This window comes from Asterias amurensis, chromosome 1, assembly GCF_032118995.1.
Source record: "Asterias amurensis chromosome 1, ASM3211899v1".
NCBI lineage: Eukaryota > Metazoa > Echinodermata > Asteroidea > Forcipulatida > Asteriidae > Asterias > Asterias amurensis.
The window spans coordinates 8132909-8153771 of NC_092648.1; the positions used below are offsets into that span (position 1 = coordinate 8132909).

Here is a 20863-nt window from a genome sequence, read left to right on the forward strand (position 1 = left end):
ATATTTTTTAAACATATAAATCGAGACAAACAATTACTAAAAAATTGTTTTATTGTTCGTAAGCATATACTCTTATGTTTGAAAGAAAACAAAATCTATTTCCAGGTGACTTTAAACAAAATGTTAAATTTTCTTGACAAAATGGACGTTAACAGCTCTTCGTTTGAACATCAAAAATATCTACATGTAGCATATCCTTAACGCTGTGCAGAGGCATCACATAATCAGTGACTGCGTGTACAATTAATGGTAACGTCAATCAATTAATTTCCAAGTTCCCTAATGGAAGATAGCCGGATAACACTATTACCAGCCGAATTAGCTTGGGGTGAGTCTTCGAACTATACATTGTATACAGTTATATTTTTTATACTTGTAAGCTGCCTTGCTTTTTTTTCAATCAACATCATTGTTCAGCATGTAAGAAATGCCAATAAAGAGAATTAATTCAAATTTTACCATGTTGAGGCAGTGTCACTACATGATACAGTTGCCTATTTGTGCTCCCCATACATGAAAACACAAATAATCGCCGAATCACAACCGAAATGGCAAATATTCCCTAAAGGTGACTGAAGACAGCACAAACTTTCCTACTATTAATGATGTGCAATGGAAATTTTAAAAAGGTACTTTCAACAAAGGAGGCGCTTTGTAATGCCTTGTCAACTAAAATTTGATATCCTTGGGGGCTGGGCATGCAGGGGAGGGGGTGGGGGTAGTATAAAATCCAAAACTTAGGTCACTAAAAATATTCTTGATCAATGTTGGGTAGTCCACAAGGCTACAGGGTGCTCATGAAAGGTGCCGGATTGATGGAAGACTTAAAAGTATTATTTTATTAATGTTATTTATTCAATGTAAACATTTTTTTTTAGGCAGTACTGTTACAACATGATACAAATGCCCAAGTTTTTCTCAAAAGTTTTTCTCAAAATGGAAGGACCAATGTTGGCTCAAATTACAACCGAAAGGAAAACATTCTGAGACCCCTGGCAATATGTGTGAAAGAAAAACTTAGACGTACCAGTGCTTTCAATTTACCTATATTTTAACTCTTAAAAAGGGTAAAAACTTGGAAAATTTGCTGAAAATCTTATTTTGGCTGTAACCATGGCAACCAATGTCTGATATAACTTATTTTTCGATTTTTGTGTATTGTGTACCCATACCTACTAATACATGGAGTTTTGCCAAAATCCATTTTTTTAAGTCTGCCAACATTTTAAAAATATCTTGATATTTACAGCAATACAGTCTTAACCCTTGTTTGCAATTGCTATAGTTGGGTTGGGTTGATTCATGATTGTAACCCTCGCTGGTCAACGGTTTAATATTAATAATCAAAACAGATATACATTTTACATTAAGCTTGATGCAGAAAAAGTTTAGCACAATGAGACCCAATACAACTGTATAATCACTGAACTTATTCCATGATTTGTATTTGTTTCATTCTTCTGATAGGGCATATTTCCAGGAAAGGAGTCTACTTTTAGAGAACTGCTGCATGCCCACCTTGGAGTACTGATACTTTTTAGGCCTCGTCTTGTCAGATGAATGAGTAGTCGACTGCTCTGCAATTAAGGAATGGAGTTCTTGATTCAAGAGAGACAAATCTGTGACAGAATCAAGTCATGCGTATATAATTGTGGAAGAGATATTTGGCTGTTTTGCAGAGGAAGTCTCAAGAGAAAAGGAAAAGTAGGAACATCATATTAACTGTCAATCAAGAAAGACGTATGTGAAGAACTGTACTCTACATTTTGTTGCAAAGTTCCACCACTGTATCACAATCTATTGTTGACATGTATCATACCATACCAATACAGAGATTGACTTTCAAGATGAGTTTACATAGCTTTTTCAACCCTGAGGGAGCTGTGTGCATACTCTGAGCAACCGATGCTTTTGGACTGGGGTTGATGTTTGTCATTATTTTGAACACCAAGATGAAAATGTACAACTAAGTGGAAGAGTTGGGCGAGATGAGCAACATGGTCTTTCAACTGCCATAAACTATCCAAGACACAGAGAATCAGATGAAACCTGCATTGCACCCCACAATGTAGAAGAGTGGTCGTAGGCTCAGCCGCTCACACAAGTACATAGTACAAACAGTATTGTGTATAACTGCTGTGATACCTGTGCACTTTAAATGCTGCTGTGGGAAAGCCTGTGATGGGCGACTAGTGGTAGGCAGTACGATTGATGTCGAAATCGCAACTAGTTACATGTATTGCTTAGTCGAGTTGCGACTGCCATTATTCACCTACTCCATAAATCGAGCCACCACAACAACTAAATTAGTTGCGACTATTCCTGCTTGCTGAAAAAATTGTGTCGCTCACAGTTACGACTTTTCACGACAACATAATTTACCTATGAAACACAACCAGACATCAGTAAGTCTGGGCCACTAGCGTAAGTTACTACTCGACTAGTCACACCCCAAAAAGTCATGACTACGACAATAGTCACGACTTGTTTGCCGCAGGGGTAATATGGTAATGTTCGTGCGTAGAGGATTGACGGATTGTCACTGGTGTCACTGACTGTGTTTCGTTAGTAAATTATGTTGCCATGAATAGTCGTGAGCGGTACAATAGACAGTTCACCAAACAGGAGATTGTACTATTTCTGTAGTACACGATTATTCAATTAGGAAATAAAAAAAGTAGTTGCAACACGACTAGTGATTTTAATAATCAATACATCATTGCTAATTATAACATACTGACTATAAGGTATTCATGTGATTGTGACACAATTAGTAGCCCTAAAGTTTAATACATGTGCAAAGTCGGTGAGTCGATGCCTGAACGACAATTAAATTGTACATGCGCAGTGAATAGTGTTTGCTGTAGTAAAACTACTATATTATACGGTAGTATCATGGAGGTTTCTACCTCCATGTGAGTAAAATAATTTTTATATGCTCTGCTGGTAGTTCGTTTGTCTGTGGTTCATGTGATCTGCCCACAAATCATTCGAAGAAGTATAAAACCATGAAACAAACACGACATGTAACGACGAGCAAGCATTTTGTTTCTTAATTCCTTCTTAGTCAGTTTTCTCTCAGACATTCTGTAGTCAGCTATTCTTCAGAACAACGACAATAATTATTATTTGGTTTTCTGGGAAAAGGGGATGTAGAATTTAAATCCCTGCATTTTGTTCGTTTAGTATGGCTAGGCAAACCGTACTCTTGTATCACTCGTTCGTCCGGTACGTCCGACCGTGGCCTAGACTTGTCTGACCGTGGCCTAGACAAGTCGTTAAGCGCTGCCTATTTTGTCTGCCTTTCATGCAACAGTCATAGTGCGATGTTACACATGCAACAGTCGTAGGTAGCGTGAGCTCACACACACATACTGGGATCGAGGGTGTGTGCATCGTCCCCGTAGCTACGCCGCGCTGTAACTACACACCGCGCTTAACCATTACCGTCTTGACTTCAAGACTAACCGTGGCCCGACTTCAATTCATGCTGCTTGCTGGGCACTGCCATGTTGTTCACATGTTGAATTTGCTTTACACAACCTTGACAACGGCCTTATTTACATAATACGGCAACGCCCACAGTGCACGCAGCGCTGCAGGATTGCCAAGACGATGGTAGCTTGCAGAGTGTAGTCTAGATTTCAAGCCGTCCACATAACTAAATCATATTGTGGTGGATTCAATCGCGCGTAGTACACTATCCAGAATCAAGCACCACCGTCTTGGGCCAAGACTAGATGTGTTGATACTCTTGAAATAATTGCGTGCGTAATACAACAAGGCAACCCTGCTTAAGACACAGGACACTATTGGTAATTGTCAAAGACCAGTCTTCTCACTTGGTGTATCTCAACATATGCACAAAATAACAAACCTGTGGAAATTTGAGCTCAATTGGTCATCAAAGTTGCAAGATAATAATGAAAGAAAAAACACCCCTGTCACACAAAGTTGTGTGCATTTAGTTTATTTCGAGACCTCAAATTCTAAATCTGAGGTCTCAAAATCAAATTTTTGGGTAATTACTTCTTTCTCGAAAACTGTGTCACTTCAGAGGGAGCCGTTTCTCACATAGTTTTATATCATCAACCTCTCCCCGTTACTTGTCACCAAATAAGGTTTTATGCTAATAATTGTTTTGAGTAATTAACAATAGTAAGAGGTACCTAGCAAGATATTATACACAATTTTGACAGCCCATGCCTTTCAAATAAATCAAGGTAGAAGATGTTGAGTTCCTGGCGTTAGCATTTTTGACAGACCTCAACAACCTGTTAGATAATTGAGGTATTTAAATGATCAAAATTTCATATTTGCAGGGCATTTATTTAACTTTTGAATGCGCAGGTGGTGGGGGATATTGAAAATAAATTAAACAGCAAAAGACAATCAAAGTCCGACAATTAAAATGAAAAAAATAATAAAAAAAATCAGTAATTTTCTGTGCATCTTTTTTTCCGTCAAAAATATCAACAATAAGAAACATGTGGGGTAACCAATTTTTAAGACATTCAATAAGTTCAAAAAAATACACAGAAAATATGTTTAAATAATAGTTATTTTGTGACAATGATTGCTGCAATACCTGGTCAACTATCGTGGCGACGTTCATGAATTTTCAGATTGGCCTGTAAGATGACCTTTGACACAAGACGTACCCCCTTAAACGTTTGCTTGTAGCCAGGCACCCTCAGCATTTGTGTTTTTTCTGCGCGATCTTATTGTCACATAACCATGGGATGTGGCTCTAAACAACAAATGTAAGAAAGACGAACAAGCCATGCACTCATGAAATAAATGAACAGTGAAAGAAACGCTTCTAATTTACTGTGGCGAAAACTGCCTTGCGTTTTAGAATTAATTATAGAGTTGTTGAGACTACTTAAATGCTATCTCTTTATTAATAATGTCTTGCTAATTAACCATTATTGTAAGTTTTACTTCAGCTAAATTAAGTGTTCACACATTTTTGGGTTGTGTGTATGGGACTGTGCGTTCGCGTGCGCTTTACGCGCAGCACGCTTAGAAACTGCTAATGCGCACGCTACCAAAGGTGTTAACATTTGTTTTCTTAACGCTTATAATTAACCAATCGGTTCTCTGGCTTAGTGCAGCGCGTACTTCTGCTAGGCCATAAAAGGGGACGAAAACCGGAGATCGGGGCTCAGTCGCTTCCAGACTCGAGATCGCCACTCAAGACCTCAAGAACTCAAGACCATTCAAGAACACACACGCACGCGCAAAATGATGCTACTCACTTTATTTATTGGCGAATCTCATTAGATAAATACTACAACACGAGCAGCCGTGCTACCATGTACTGCTGCGTGCGAATGAACCAGCGAACTGATTGATTGCAGAATACCTTAAGTTAATACCGTTTAAATCAAGAGAGGGCGCTATGTACATTTTGTGATTGAACATGATTGAATAAAATACACACTATGTAGTTCCTTGCGGTTAATGTCAACCCTCTGTTTGAAACAGTTGATTTATTTCAATGTGCCACATCAGTAGAGTTTAAGGACAATCCCCCCAATATTATGTTTCATCCTTCCCCTGTGGCTTCTTCAGATTCCAGAGTGGCGGCTTGGTTAAATTCATAAGAACCATACCCCACCCCGGAATCGTTACATTACTATATACATCAATATTTAATTATGAAATTTTTCATCGAACACTATCAACCAACATGTCCAGTATTCTTTGGCTCTAATTACAATTCCTTGATTCCAATAAAATCTCCTCCGAAATTAAACCAAAATAATTTATCTATCCTTACTTCACCTAATTGAAACTTCAAATCTCAAAACGTTCTGAACTTCACTTCAACTTACTATCTTCAATGAAAATCAATAAAGAAAAACTATACTCTGTTCTCAAACTCCACAAACTTCTTCAAATGTCAATATAATAACTTGGGCTAGTAGAAACCCTCCACTTCACTTCAAATCTAAATTACGTCTTAGAAAAACTTCTTTCCCCAACTTCTGCTCACAACTGGAGTGTAAAACAACTCCCTTAATCTCAAATAACATATATTTCTTTCCAACTTCTTTTTCACAACTGGAGAATAAAACAACTCTCTTTTCTCAAATAGCGTTATAACGCCCTATTTTTCAATAAGGGCGTTGGCGTTATTACGCCCTAATTAGGGCGTTATAACGCCCTAACTTACGGCGTTATAAAACGCCCTAATTTAGGGCTTTATAACACCATATAGGGCGATATAACGCCCTACTGAAAAGGTGTTTATTTGTTGGCAACGCCCTACTGAAAAGGTGTTTATTTGTTGGCGGAGAACAGCCACCGTACAATTCAACCAATAGAACGCAATCTCTTTGCGTCGTGATCGTTATCGTTCTCGTTATCGCTGCAGTGGGATTGGGCCTTAAACCGCGTTTTATAATCTGAAAATTGTGGAAGTTACCAATAGTGCCTTTAATGATTGTTTCGCTTGAGCTCAAAACTTAAACCACTGTTTGTCATCTTCATTGATTTCTCAATGTGTATAATACATGTGTTTACATTTGTGTGCTAGGTGGGAGATGATACATTTGGACATGAGACTGTCAAGAATTTTAAGAGTTCAAATGTCAACACAGGTAAGAGTTCAAAGTGTTTTGTCAAACTAACAGTATGGATGTATCAGCCACTTTGGAATTCCAGCTGTGCATGTCTGTTACTGCTGTTATTGCATTTTGTAAAGCGCATTGATACAGTTATATTGTGAAATGCTCTATATAAGAATTGTTATTATTATTAAAGATCTGTTAGCAAATAGCATAAAATTACTAAAAAGATGTTAGGAAATACTGTTTTTTAGCATTGTTTGGTTTGCATGCCCAGCCTTTCTGTGTACTGACACCATAGGTTAGCTTGTTTGGTTTACACTGCTCATCCATGCTACTAACTGCACCATAGGAAGTAGATTCATATGAAAAGATAAAACTCAAAGAATTAATCACAGGTTTCGTTTGAATGAGCTAAAACCATGAAAAACATTAAATGGTCATAACTCCTTATTGCAATGATGTACTGACTTGAAACTTAAGTCAAACATTGCTTCTTACAAGTAGATTCATATGAAAAGATAAAACTCAAAGAACTTGATCACTGGTTTCAGTTGAATGATCTAAAACCATGAAAAACATTAAATGGTCATAACTCCTTATTGCAGTGATGTACTGACTTGAAACTTAAGTCAAACATTGCTTCTTACATGTACATGTAGAATCATATGAAAAGATAAAACTCAAAGAATTAATCAATGGTTTCAGTTGAATGAGCTAAAACAATGAAAAACATTAAATGGTCATAACTCCTGATTGCAATGATGTACTGACTTAAAACTTAAGTCAAACATTGCTTCTTACAAGTAGATTCATATGAAAAGATAAAATTCAAAGACTTAATCACTGGTTTCAGATGAATGATCTAAGACCATGAAACATTTTCATAGACAACTCCTTATTTCAATGACGAACTGACTTCAAACTACTGCTTTTTACATATAGATTCATAAGAAAAGATAGATGTACCTCTCTTTGAGCATTACTGGTTCCAGTTGAATGAGCTTAAATAAATCAAAACCTTAATGGTTGCAATGATGTTCTCACTTGAAGTCAAATATTGCTTCTTACATGTATACTTATACATGTTTTATGGAGAGATAAAACTTAAATAATTAATCACTGGTTTCAGTTGAATGAGCTAAAACAATGTACAAATTGAATAGGCATAACTCCTAATTTCCATGATTTACTGACTTGAAACCTAAATCAAATAAATTTATTCCTTTTTGAAGTTCCGAGATATGAATGAAATAATTACTAGTAGTGTCCACTGCCTTTAAATGTCATAACTTCATACTTCCCCACACCTTTGACCATCAGTTGATCAAATGATTGTTTTTTCTGTCAGTCATTGGTTCTATCTGGTGATAAGCAGCTCGCCATGGCAGCTTCGCTGTTCTAATGTAGTTCCCTTAATAATTATTAAATATATCAATGGTTATGGTTAGAGACGATAGCGGATCGAAACCCTGTGGAAAACCCATGCACAATGTAACGAACCGGAACCAGCAATGGTAAGGGTCGCCGATGCATGACCAAATAATCAACCTCGTGGGCTAGTTTAGTCTGCTTAACAAGTGTGAATGCAAGCCAATTTTGGACTTAGTCATGTTTATCTTTTGGACACCCGCGGTGCGTGCCCGGATTAAGGGCTAGTTTAACCCCATGTCTGAACTCATTTTGTACAATCTAGTTCATGTTTAACTGCAATTTTGAACAAAAATTACATGACAGGCTGGAAGTCATTGTGACTGTTGGAACAGAACATGATTGACGAATTAGAACATGACTGACGGAACACTTTTTGAGATGTCAGATTTTCCAAATATCAGTAAACAATTTTATTTAGTTATGTATATGAGGCCAATTGAATAGAAGATTGATTACACTTGAAAAAAAAAATGTACATGTTTTGGCTAGCCCTATATAGGACTCTTTCTTCTCTGTACACAGGAACAGAGTCCTAACTATTGAGGCCCGTTTCTGGGGCGGAAAAATTTCACAGCTTCATAACTTAAATCTTACCTGCAACAAGCAACTAATTTCAACAGATTCACATTCCGTGGCGTCAATACATTTTTCTGCAGTGGGTTTTGGTCCTCATGTTTTCCTCACAAATCCGTCATTTTTGTGAAATAATGCAGCTTCCAATGTTTAAAAATTCCTGTTTCGATCGTTTTCTCCCAGTGTTGTCTGTTGTCGTGCGTACGCGTATACATTCGCGTGCAAGACGCATGATGGAAGCTTAGACGCATGAATTCTTGCTCACCGTATCTTGACTGCACAGCGTTAACAACACTATTCAAAATTTGTGCGTCTTACGTACACACGGCAGACTGTGAGAGTATGAACAATAATGGGAATTCTTTAGCGTTGGGAGCTGCATTATTTCATGAAAATTACGGATTTGTGAAGAATATATGACGATCAAAACCCACCGCAGAAAAACATATGCCGCATGGAATGTGAATCGGTTGAAATTGGTGCTTTCTTGCAGGTAAGATTTGAGTTATGAAGCTGTGAAAACTTTCCGCCCCAGAAATGTACCCTGATGTCCAGGACGTCACTGTAGTACAAAACGAAAATGTAAGGCCGCCAGGGCTAATGTTTTGGCGTGACTGACATGACTGATGGGACATTTCAACATCCAGGCCAAAAAAACTATCAATTATAATGTTTCTTCTTGGTTTAAATTATATCCTGGATTCAGAAGGTATCAAAGCTGATATTGAACCAGTTTTCATAAAAACCTCGGACACCTTCGCTATTACTATTGGTGGAGAGCGCGTCACGTGGGGTGTTTAAACGGTTGATAATGACCAGCTGGAGCTCTGTTGATAACTGGTTGTTTTCGGATACTACGCGATAGTCTTGGTGCAAGTTGTTCTAGTTATGGGCGATGCGGATGATGTTGTTTAGTTGGTCGCCCTGTGTGTGGATGGAAAATGTGAAACGTCTTGCACCAGGACTACTACGCGCACGAAGAATTAGAAAAACTGTCTCAGTCATAACAATGCAACACACGTAGTCTGAAAACGGATAAGTTTTACAGAGTTTCTTACTTAAGTACGCCTTTTAACCAAAAAGGCATTTATGAATGGGAAAAAAATTGTTGCACTGTATCGTGGCCATGCGATATAAACCCTTGCCTTCGGTTCGGCCTTTAATCACACGGCCGCGACCCTGCCGGTTTTAAACAGTTTAAGAACTCGTCACTACCCTTTTATTCCCATAGTTAATAATAGCTTTGGTAGATGTGAACTACAGTATAACACATGGAGATCTAGATTTTCCTTCTAATTTATGGTACCCACACTCGCTCCAGTTGCCTACATGTAAACTTCAAATTGACATAAATAAATCAAATTACAGAAGAGGAAAAGAAAAATGGTTTCTTTAAGCTCAGTTTGTCTACTTATCTTGAAACAATATTTTGTAAGCATTTAACAAACTTTGAAATTCATGTTAGTGTGGAGTTAGCAAATTGAAATATTAAAACTGATCTGGAACCTTGAACTGATTCTCAAGTTAAAAATATGAAAAACACTGTTGTAAAAATGGTTGCACTGTCGCAATTTGATATTCTTTGTGTTTATATTTGACCACTTGAAGATTATATTGGAGTGACAAGTGATGCTGCTACTGGTGCTGCACCTATAACTGTTAATCAACAAGGTATGAAGTGAAATGTTCAAGGACTGGGACTTTTTAAGATTTTCTTCCGGTTTAATTTACTTCTGGGAATAAATTTTGGAACAAAAGGGCTGATAATTTTGCCTTGGCATTCTTGAATCTTTGGTTTGCTTCCCATGTTTAGTATCAGTAATAATAAATAATAATAATAAGACTTGTAATGCGCACATAACTATTCTGCTGGGTATTTAAGACGCAGAAAAGGTGGCACCCTAACAATATCTCACAATCCACATTTGTCCAACAAAAGGATGAAGGGCTGGAATTGAGGATTACATCATAACCCCATGAAAAAATGGAGATTTGGAGCAAAAAAATGTGTCCATTATCTGGCTTCCAGTAAGCGTGTCCACAAAACGTTTTCTCTAAACACATTTTCCAGCAGTAAGTTGTTTACAAACATGACTGACTTCAACATTATTGTTGACTACACAGCAGAATCATTTCAAAGGTTAACCATTTATTAACAAATTTGTAATGTGCAGGGGAAAACTCCATAGTGATTGTGAGTGGAGCTAATTTACTGCTAACACCCCATGATGCTGAAATGGCCATTCAAAGCTTGTCAGCAAAAGTGCTTATTTGCCAACTGGAAATTAAACCTGAAACTTCCTTAGCAGCAATGAAAATGGCAAAAAGTAAAGGAGGTGAGTAACAAATAACATGAGCAGAAGATGAAACAAACCATCTATTTTCATCCCTAGGAATCTATGGATTACCAGTAATGTCGTTGGTGGCTCAGATCTTTAGCGATGTTATTATTATGATCCCATTCTGCAATTTATCATTAAATTTTGCAATTTATTAATTCCACAATTTCATTGTTCTAAATTGATGAATGGAAAATTGAAGTGTAAATTAAATGTAAATACTGAAAAACTGACCCATGAAATTGCTGAGAGGAGTGATGAAATCGCTGAAATGGCAGGTAAATTGCCCGATTCTGTTCAAATTGCTGAATGGACTGATGATGAAAAAGCTATTGTCAACTTGCTGAAAGGGAATGCTCAAATTGCCAAAATGATCAAGTTGCCAAATTAAATGGTCAATATTTACAATGGAACGGTGGAATTCTGAAATGATTGATGAAATTGCTAAATTGAATGGTAAAATAGTAAAATATTATGACATAATGAATGGAATGTCAATGAGCAAACAAAATGCAAAATTGCTGAACTAAACAATTGCCTAGTTGCCAAAATAAGGGAATAAAATGGTAGCGAAGAGTTCTTACACGGCCGTTTAAAGCCAGCAGGGTTGAATTGCCCTGTGATAAATGCCCTCACCTTGGGCTCGGGCTTTTATGGCACGGCAACGACCCTGCAAGAATTTAAATGACGTGTAAGAAAGAGTCACTACTCTTTTATTCCCATTCATGAATGCCCTTCTGTTACAAAACATTTAATGCGGAAGCCAGCCGGTCATAAACATTGGTCATTATCAAGCGTTTAAACACCGCCACGTGACGCGCTCTCCACCAATAGGAGTAGAGAAACTGTCTGGGGTATTTATGAATGAATGATAAATGCTGAAGGAGTCTAATAAACATACGTGTAGCAAGACTAAAGATCTGAGCCACCAAAGATAGCAATTAGCACTCAATTGGAACACTCATAGATTAGTTTAAAGAGACTGTTAATTACATGATGTGTATATAATATGATATAAACATTACAAAGTTAGAGTAATCAATCAATATTTATATATATTGTGTTTTAAGTTTGATTTTGTCAATGACATAAATTTGATGTTGGAACAAGAGGGTCTTTGTATGAGAGGATTAAGACCTAGTCTGTTGGGTTTACAGCTACATGTATGTGCAATGAGAAATGTTGACCTTGCACCCATTTTGTTTTAAAATGGATGCTTGAAACTATCTGTCATTACAGTAACAACCATTTTAAACCCAGCACCAGCAATAGCAGATCTTCAGTCTGATTTCTTCAAGTTCTGTGATATTATTTGCCCGAATGAAACAGAGGTATGCTTTTTTCTTTGCTATTGTTTTCATGTTCGATGGTAGGCGCTGACAAAACATTAAATACAAATATTTTTAAATAGTACTACAATGTTTGAGTTTTTCTCACCACAACAACATGTATTTGTTAAGATTTTGTGCATAGCATAATAGAGTTCAATCAAACAATAGTATGAACTTAAATAGAGTTTTATTTTCCCTTGTTTTCAACCGGTTTGTAGTCAATTTGGAGTCAGTGCATCAAACTTTGACAGACAATGCAAAGATTGAAATCATAACAGCTATGACTGTCAAGACTCTATTATAAAACAATAAAGTTTGTCTTAAGCGTTGCGTGAAATTTGATGACATCGTAATTTAAGTACAAGCTAATTTTGAATTCTTAAAAACTGTCCTTATTTCTGGAACAAAAGTCAGCCAAAATTGCCACAACCCATGTCGCATTCTTCAGATTTGGTGATGATTAGGTACTCTCATTACCTAAATATTTTATTGGTTGGGTTACAAGGATAATATATATGGTCAGTCCTTGAGATTGCGAACGCCAAGCTGACAAATTCTGCTATTTGCTCAGCTCACTAAAAAGGTTGAACACTAGTTTTTGGGGTTGATTGGTTTATCAGAGCATCTATAGAATCAGAGCTTGCAGTTCAGAGATTAATACCAAAGACTCATGACAACTACATTTCAATACTTTATACACATGTAAGTGTGCTATAGAATTATGTCGTCTTCCTTATATTCTTCCTTTTAAGAAGTGAAGCAATGCTTTTCTTTTTAGATATGTACAATAAATGACACAGAGTCTCAGTTTTTGATTGCTATTCCCATAGCAGAGAAATCGATGACTGAAAAAAAAAAAAAAAAAAAAAAAATACTGACCAGTGAAACCCAACGGCATGAACTTTTTGAAACGTGGCATTTATGAAAATTTACATCGCATGCAGGCCTATGTAAAAAACAAAAAAACAAAACAAACAAACATGTGTTGGTTGTCCATTTCCCACTTAGACGAGCGCCTGGTCAGCCACTAATTAAACAACACAAATGCAACCTTGCCACAAAAGCCATCTCTAAGGAAGCATAGCTTGGCTTCCGTTTTGGTTTTCATTCTATTTTTAATGTTTTTTGCATATTGATTTAATTTAATTCATAATTTAATTAATATTTATTTATTTGTTTTGTGTTTTCTTACTGTGTTTTCCATGATTTATCAATTTGCTCTTTTTTAGGTTGTCTGTTTATACGTCCGTTTCTTGTTGGTGTTTTTGTCGTTTTTTGTAAGGACCCCAATGGAAAGAAGTCTTAATTTATTGGCTTTTGGGGGGTTATCCTTGGACAATTTTGTGCAGTATTTCTATCTTGTGTTCTATTGTGGTTTATCTTATGTCATTATCTTTTCTCCTGTTGTTGTGTATGTATTTATTGCATGTTCTTGCTGTATTTTTCAACCAATCAATCAAAACTTAATATAAACTTCATTAAAATACTCATTGAAACTTGATCAAATTGTATCAACAAATTATTATTTAGAATGTTTTCAAAAAATTGGTACATGTACAAATATAAAGAATAAGACAACATAGAAACTATCCTACAAATTGGAGATCAGTCAGTTGAAAAGACAAGAATTCAAAAAGTCACAGTTCATCTCACTTTACAGCTGGTCATGACCATGTGCAATGTTAAGATCAAGAGATAGACCCTAATGACTCTTAACAATGTAACATTGTATCTCCTTAATGAATACGTAGGCACAGCTACTAACGGGTCTGCAAGTTACCAATGTAGATGGGGCTAAACGTGCAGCAATACAGTTACTTCAGAAGGGTTGCAAGACAGTAATCATAACATTGGGAGGTCAAGGGTCATTATTGATGACTTCAGGAGGCATACCAGTGCATATACCAGCAAGATGTGTAAAAGCTTTTGATACTACGGTGAGTGTAACTTACAAACACTTTCAAATTTCACAAAAAGGCTATTTTGCTATTTCCAGCTTTTAAAAGGATCTTAATTTACACAGAAAATAAGGGCCACTGGCCTTAGCTTTGTCATAAAACTTTGTGTTTGTTTTCCAACTCATCTGATGGTCAAACAGTTAGTTTTGAGGTAGTTTTATTCGGTCATAGTCTCAACCTTTTTTAAAATAAATGTTATAGTAAGCCCATTTTCCCCAAGTGATCATGATCTTCAACAAAATTACCATTTGCTGATTGACATGGAGTTTGGTCACACAAAAAAGTTGCCATGTTCGCTTGCGGAAGATTTTGTCCTAGGGCGGGACCTCCGACGAGATGTAGCATTGCTTGTCAAGATTTCACAAGGGCTGTTGTCCTTTGACACAAGGTACATACTGTTATAATTATAATAATACTAGTAATAATAATTAAAACTTATAAAGCGCCATCTATCTAAGACTAAACTTATTCCGAGGCGCATAAAACAAGAGTAACAAAACAAAAACAAAAATACAAATTACGAAGCTTGGAAAGAAATAAGGGTACATTGAATAAAAATGTTGAATTACATAAACGTGTTGGCAAAAATAAATGGTTAAAATAGACAGAAAGTCAATCATAAGAAATTTTGAATAGGTGGGTTGTTAGCAGAGTTTTAAAATGTCCAGAGACCTTGTAGCTCCAATATGTAAAGGAAGAGAGTTCCAGAGTGTGGGTGCGGTTACAGAAAAAGCATGAACGCCGTTGAAAGTGTTTGTTTTAGGGACAGTTAAATAAAGTTGGTTTGTAGAGCGAAGATTGCGAGTAGGTGTATATGGTGAGAGAATTTCTTTGAGATATGGAGGAGCCTTTCCATTCATCGCTTTCCAGGCGAGCAAAATAATTTTGAATTTAATTCTTTGACAGACTTGGAGCCAGAGTGAAGTTGTTTCAATACATGGTGATGTGATCATATTTACGTGTTTTAGATAATATGCGAGCAGCAGCGTTCTGGACATTTTGAAGTTTTGTGATAAGATTCTTGTTTATACTGTGTTGTAAAATTTTACATCCATGCTAAAAATATTGCTCTAGTGTGAATATGGCTTTATCAACTTCATTCCTTTATGGACCCCTGTTATCATTGAGGGATGAGACTCTGAAAAATTAAAAAGACTAAAGTTATGTGATCACAGGAGGTGCACACACGCAACACTAACCAGTAATCATTTTTTGGGCTCACCTGCAACTTTTTTTTACCATCCCACACGTATTAATGGGGAGAAAAATTTGTACACCCCCCCCCAAAAAAAAATAAATAAAATAAAGAAATTGAATGAATTTTAAATAAAAAAAAATCATTTTGGAATGGTCTTGTCCCCTAATTTCTGCCCTTGATAATAGATCTTTTCATCAACAACCATTTTTATGGGTTTTTGATACGAGGTTCAAGTTGTATGAAAATATTCTTTTGTAATAAAATGTTCGTGATCTAACAAAACAAAATATGTGGCGAAAAGTTCATGAGTCACATGTGCGATCGCAGCCACATTAAATTTAGCACAAATCAAAAACTTTTATGAACTTTAAAACAATCTTTCTTTGGGACTTGACTATCCTTCCCCCCATTTACATGAAATTTGTGAGACCTGCCCGACATGTACTATTGAAAAGACTCATCCGCTGCTACAAAAGTCAATTTCCCCAAGTAAAAACAAAATGCAGAAAAAGCGGAAGAATTTCATCCCTGACCAATGTCACCTCACAGCTTTTGCATTTTGTACTCGCCTTTTCATGCCTCATAGACATTACACTTTTCAGAAGGCCTCTTGATTTAAAAAAGTAACCAACATGCCTGTATTTGTCTTTCTAGGGTGCAGGAGATTCATTTGTGGGTGCTTTAGCCTACTACCTAGCCCTTCATCCAAACTTAAGCTTAGAGGAGATGATTAAGAATGCTTCCTACATTGCATCAATCAGCGTTCAGTCAGCAGGCACACAGACAAGCTATCCATCACGCAAAGATCTACCAAGTCACTTGTTGTAATGTGGTAGACAGAGAGAAGCTCAAGCTTTGATATAACTACTTTGACTGTAGCATAACTAAGGCCATCAACCTCATATACAGTGTTTACTCTTGCACAAGGTGATCCACATGCTAAATGGGATAGCCTTAATGAAATTTGCTCTAAATATTTTACACAGGATTTAGATGTACATGAGTTTATTTCAAATAATGAACACATTAATTTCATACAATAAATTTACATACTGAAATTCCAATTTGTACAATTCTAGACTTGTGAGATAAAATAAATATTATGAACTCATGTTCTTGAAGGAACACGTTGCCTTGGATCGGACGAGTTGGTCTATAAATAAAACAGTTTGAAACTGTTAGTAATAAAATGCATTTGGTTGGAAAAATGTTTTAAAAGTACAATACAATGATTCACACAAATTTGCCTCGAAATTGCTTGGTTTTCTTTTTGCTTTGCGACCTCACACGGTCGGCCATTTTTGGGAATACAAGATTTGACTCCCATTAACAGCGACAGTGTCAGTCGACGAGGTAAAAGGAAAACCATGCATTTTCTAGGCATATTTGTGTGAATCATTGTGTTCTACTGTACTTTTTAAACATCTTTCATTTTACAACAAATGGTTACATATACCAACTCGACCGATCCAAGGCAACGTGTTCCTTTAAGATAATACACTTTTTAAATATTATACTTTGATGCTATTAATTAATTATCTCAATATCTCAAAGTTTAATTATGAGGTTTAGATACCTCATAATTAAACTTTGTTAAAATGTTTTAGTGGAAAACTACTTCTTTCTGGAATACTTCAATATTAAATAAGTTAATACCTGCTCAACTAAAGATATACAACAATTTTACATTTTAAAACAGTACACTTTTTCAATGGCTGGCCCCATTTGTACTCCATAAAATCGTGTTAGTTTGTGATGTACAAGGAAAACCACGTATTTTCGAAGCATGTGTGGATTATTATACTCTACTTTTAAACTATCTAACCATACATATTTTCATAACAAACAGTAAAAAATGCTTTTCAAAGACCAACTTGCCAAATAGAGGAGCAAAAGTGCCAACAGTCACTAACGTGTCCCTTTAAAACTCCAAACAATCAGTTGGAGTTTTGATTGAATTATTCACACTTTTAGTATATGTGGTTGCTGGCTAACCATAATTCTTCTTTGGGAGTTGTCATAACTCTGTAACAGTCCAGTCTTTTACTTTATAATTATTAGCTACCCTTGGTGCTTGCTGATCGGCCAACACAATCCCATTGGATTCAAAATCGGAAGGTTTAATAGCATTTGTAATATTTTTCATTCTGTGGCAGACACATCCAGTCACACATATCAATATGAATACAAGCACACACACACCTAAAGCAATTACTGCAGTGTGAAATTCGACACTTGTTGCAATCACTGTTGGAGTAACTGTTGAAGGTAGAAAACCACTCAGGATCCTGTTCAAATAAAAATTAGTAAAAGAACTTGTGTACACCATACATGTAAATCAAGAATTAGCAATTCTAGAGCAGTGTCTTTACCAACTAGACCACCGAGATTGCTGGGTAGCTAGAGGAAGTTCGAATAATTTATTTTAGCAGCAGGTACCGCTGTGTGACCCCATTTTGTACCCCTCGAGCCATATTGTTCAGGACTTTGTGATGTTTGAAAATATTTTGACAGGGAAAAGGGTGAAATTGGGGCCATGTTTTTTTATAAAATGTGAAATGTGTTGAAAACTTTAAGATGGCACAAACATGTCTTCATGACATGTGGTTTAGGAAATGAGATTTATTTGAACTTCCTGTTTGGACCAGAAGGAAAGGTAAAAGTAAAATGTTCCAAGATGACACAAAGGTTATGACTTTCTTACATCTTATTTGTTAACTTGAACTTCCTGTTAGAACTAGAAGTAAAGGTCAAAAATGGAAAAAATGTGTTTGTCATACATAAGGCCCAAAGATAATGATTTATTTTTTTCCAGAGCTTCATGTTTGAACCAGGTCAAAATGTGGTCAAAACCAGGTAACATTTTCAAAAAAAAAGAGCTACTTATCCAGGTGACTCTATGACAATGAGCGCATAGTCAATAACAGTGCGAGAACCCGGTCTTCACTATGTGGTAATGACAGGGTTGGTGGCTGGCTGATGAATAACGGACCAAAACAATTCTTGTAATATAGATTTTCTTGGTCAATTTGGGAAAATGACAACCTATTCTATTTCGCATGAAATCAAATTCTACTGAAAAGGGTCATGCGGTTTCTTTTTAAGACTAGTCAAATGTACTTTTACGTCATTCAATTTAACAAAAAAATCATTCAATTAAACAATTCATGGAAGCTGCATTCAAATTCGAAGTAATTTCATTTTGGGGCAGTCAATTCTGGAATTTGTGCAATTTTAAAAACGTATGTAACTTGTTGTTTCTTAACGAATGTTAAAGCCATACGGTTCATATTTTGGCACTCTTGAACATAATATGCCAAGATGTCTGGCATGCCAACAGATTGATGGTTGCCACAAATTTACATTAAGAAACCACCCCAAAAACCAGGAAAAACATTTAAAAACTAACAAACACATTCAAATATCAGGTCTTGGCCATTAAAGGTCTCCGGAAAAATAAAGAAGAAAAAAAACCTTATATGGCCCAAGTAAAGTCTACTGGAAACATACATGTAAAATAAAGAAAATAAGGAATTCGCTTGATTTAAAAGGGAAGGTCCGAAACAGTTACCTTTTTACAGTTTATCTGTTTATTCATGTATCTTTAGTCGTACATGTATAGGTTACTTATTTTAATCCTTGTTGAGCGAAATTGATTGCCTCTTTACGGTATTGAAAATGATTAAATCTCTAGTCAAACCAGCTTTGCTAAATTGAATGATGATTGTGTGTCCAAAAAAATGAGTGCACTTGGAACTTGAAAGCCTCAAAATGAAATTGAATGGCCGAATTTGAAAGGCAGTAAAAACCGGAGAAGCAAATAGCTTTAATTCGAACGCATGAAAATTAAATTGGCTGCTAATTTTCCGAAAGTGACCGAGAAAACCTATAAATACAATTGGTCAAAATATGAAATTTTTGCTTTGTGTTTCTGTTGTACTCGTGTTCCAAGGGCCTCATTTTGTCAACTATGAGCTCTGCTGAATGTAAAAACAAGACCAAATATGTTCATATGGGTTTATACACATGCATTAGTTACATAAAAATAGACATCTTGCATGTGACGTCACTCTCTCAAAAAGCGGCCTGACTGGGCTCAAATGATTGGACGATAGCAGCATAAGTTCTTTGTTCTTTAAGCATAAAAACATGCGCATGAGCTCAGGTCCCTGTAGCATGTCGCGTTATGCAAGGGGTCTATTGATACACCCAAAAGTTCCATTTATTTGCTAGTTTCAAGAGCCAGTCTTTATATCAACTCCACGTGATTGAGTTTTGACCAACCAGAGTCTGTAAAGCTTTCAAGGTATTTATGAATGTGTATAACAGTAAACGGAAGTTACATGTAATTACCTGATAGTAATGGCAGTGTACTTAATGTTTGAATACTCCACTTGTAATCTATTAGAATTGATGGCTTCTTGAAGATCAAAGTAGGCGACATGTGCAGGAATATCTAAAGGAATGTACACATAACAATCCAATTAAATTAACCCAATCAAATTTACGCTAAGAGGCATTTCTTTTTTCAAGTAGGAAGTTGCCTTTTTGTGTATCACCTGTACCCATGTCCATCTGTTTATGAACTGATTTATTTCCATCTTTTTGATATTGAAACTAATAGATACTTAGAGTACTCGGCACTGTAATCTTGAGCCCTTTTCACACTACAGAGCCATTTCCCGGGAAATTAACTCCCGGGAAAATCCCGGGAGTTTTTAACCCCACCGCCACCCCAGCAACCGTTCTCACTATCCCAATTTCGTAACTCCCGGGAGTACTATTTCCCAGGAATATGCACGGTCGTTTCACACTTACGATCAAACCCCAGGAATTGTGGTAAACAGGTCAGCCCATGCGGAAGTTACAATGTTTGTGGACGGAAGTCCGTTCCCATAATGCCACGCAGCCGGCTGCAAAATCCTTGCCACATGCGACCCAAAATGGCTGCACATAAATTGTGTATTTGCGTGTTGTTATACCAATATATTGTGTGATTACGGCGGAGAAGAAGTCTTGCAGTTCGGGGAAGACGTCGCTGACGTTTGTCAGGAGAAGACGATTGCTGTGACAGTGTTTTAAAGACATGCGGTATAACAATCGGATGGTCGTGCGATTGACGGGTTTCATGGCACTTGCTGAAGTATTGGTCAAAGGTCAATCTGGTCTACCATGAAGAGCGGCCACTGGTGGGAGCAAGTTGCTATTAGAAAAAGCGAAAGGGAGCTTTCCATCTGCGACAGCTTTTTTTTCTTTTGAGAACTGTAATTGAATGGACTTTTGTGTCCGTGTTTTACCCAGAGGTTTTGTGTTGGCGTTCATCTCAATTTTTGCCTGTTCACACTATAGTTATTTCCCGGGAAATTCCCGGGAACTTTTGGTTGATCTGTTCACACTACAAAAATACTCCCGGGAATTTCCCGGGAAATGATGTTTTCCCAGGAAATAATTCACC

General features: G+C 36.5%; 2 protein-coding genes across 6 annotated transcripts in view; one reads left to right on the top strand and one right to left on the bottom strand.

Moving 5' to 3' along the window:
- Window positions 1–16262, top strand: part of LOC139944608 (ribokinase-like) — a 48199-nt gene extending 31937 nt beyond the window's left edge. For 3 of the 5 annotated variants that reach the window (XM_071941668.1, XM_071941675.1, XM_071941681.1), the window contains 6 exons: window positions 6545–6608; window positions 10191–10253; window positions 10757–10918; window positions 12161–12252; window positions 14004–14189; window positions 16063–16262. In XM_071941668.1, the coding sequence (XP_071797769.1) occupies window positions 6545–6608; window positions 10191–10253; window positions 10757–10918; window positions 12161–12252; window positions 14004–14189; window positions 16063–16236 (741 nt within the window). In that variant the 3' untranslated portion in view covers window positions 16237–16262. Of the gene's footprint in view, window positions 1–1467; window positions 1705–6544; window positions 6609–10190; window positions 10254–10756; window positions 10919–12160; window positions 12253–14003; window positions 14190–16062 lie in introns of all 5 variants that reach the window. The other 2 variants (XM_071941690.1, XM_071941695.1) reach the window with 2 other exon arrangements.
- Window positions 16263–16396: 134 nt separating this feature from the next.
- LOC139944599 (ciliated left-right organizer metallopeptidase-like) overlaps window positions 16397–20863 on the bottom strand; it is a 45345-nt gene continuing 40878 nt past the window's right edge. The window contains exons 16-17 of the mRNA XM_071941658.1: window positions 19762–19864; window positions 16397–17696 (exon numbers count right to left, since the gene is read on the bottom strand). Coding sequence (XP_071797759.1) covers window positions 17426–17696; window positions 19762–19864 — 374 coding nt within the window. The 3' untranslated portion in view covers window positions 16397–17425. The remainder of the gene's footprint in view (window positions 17697–19761; window positions 19865–20863) is intronic.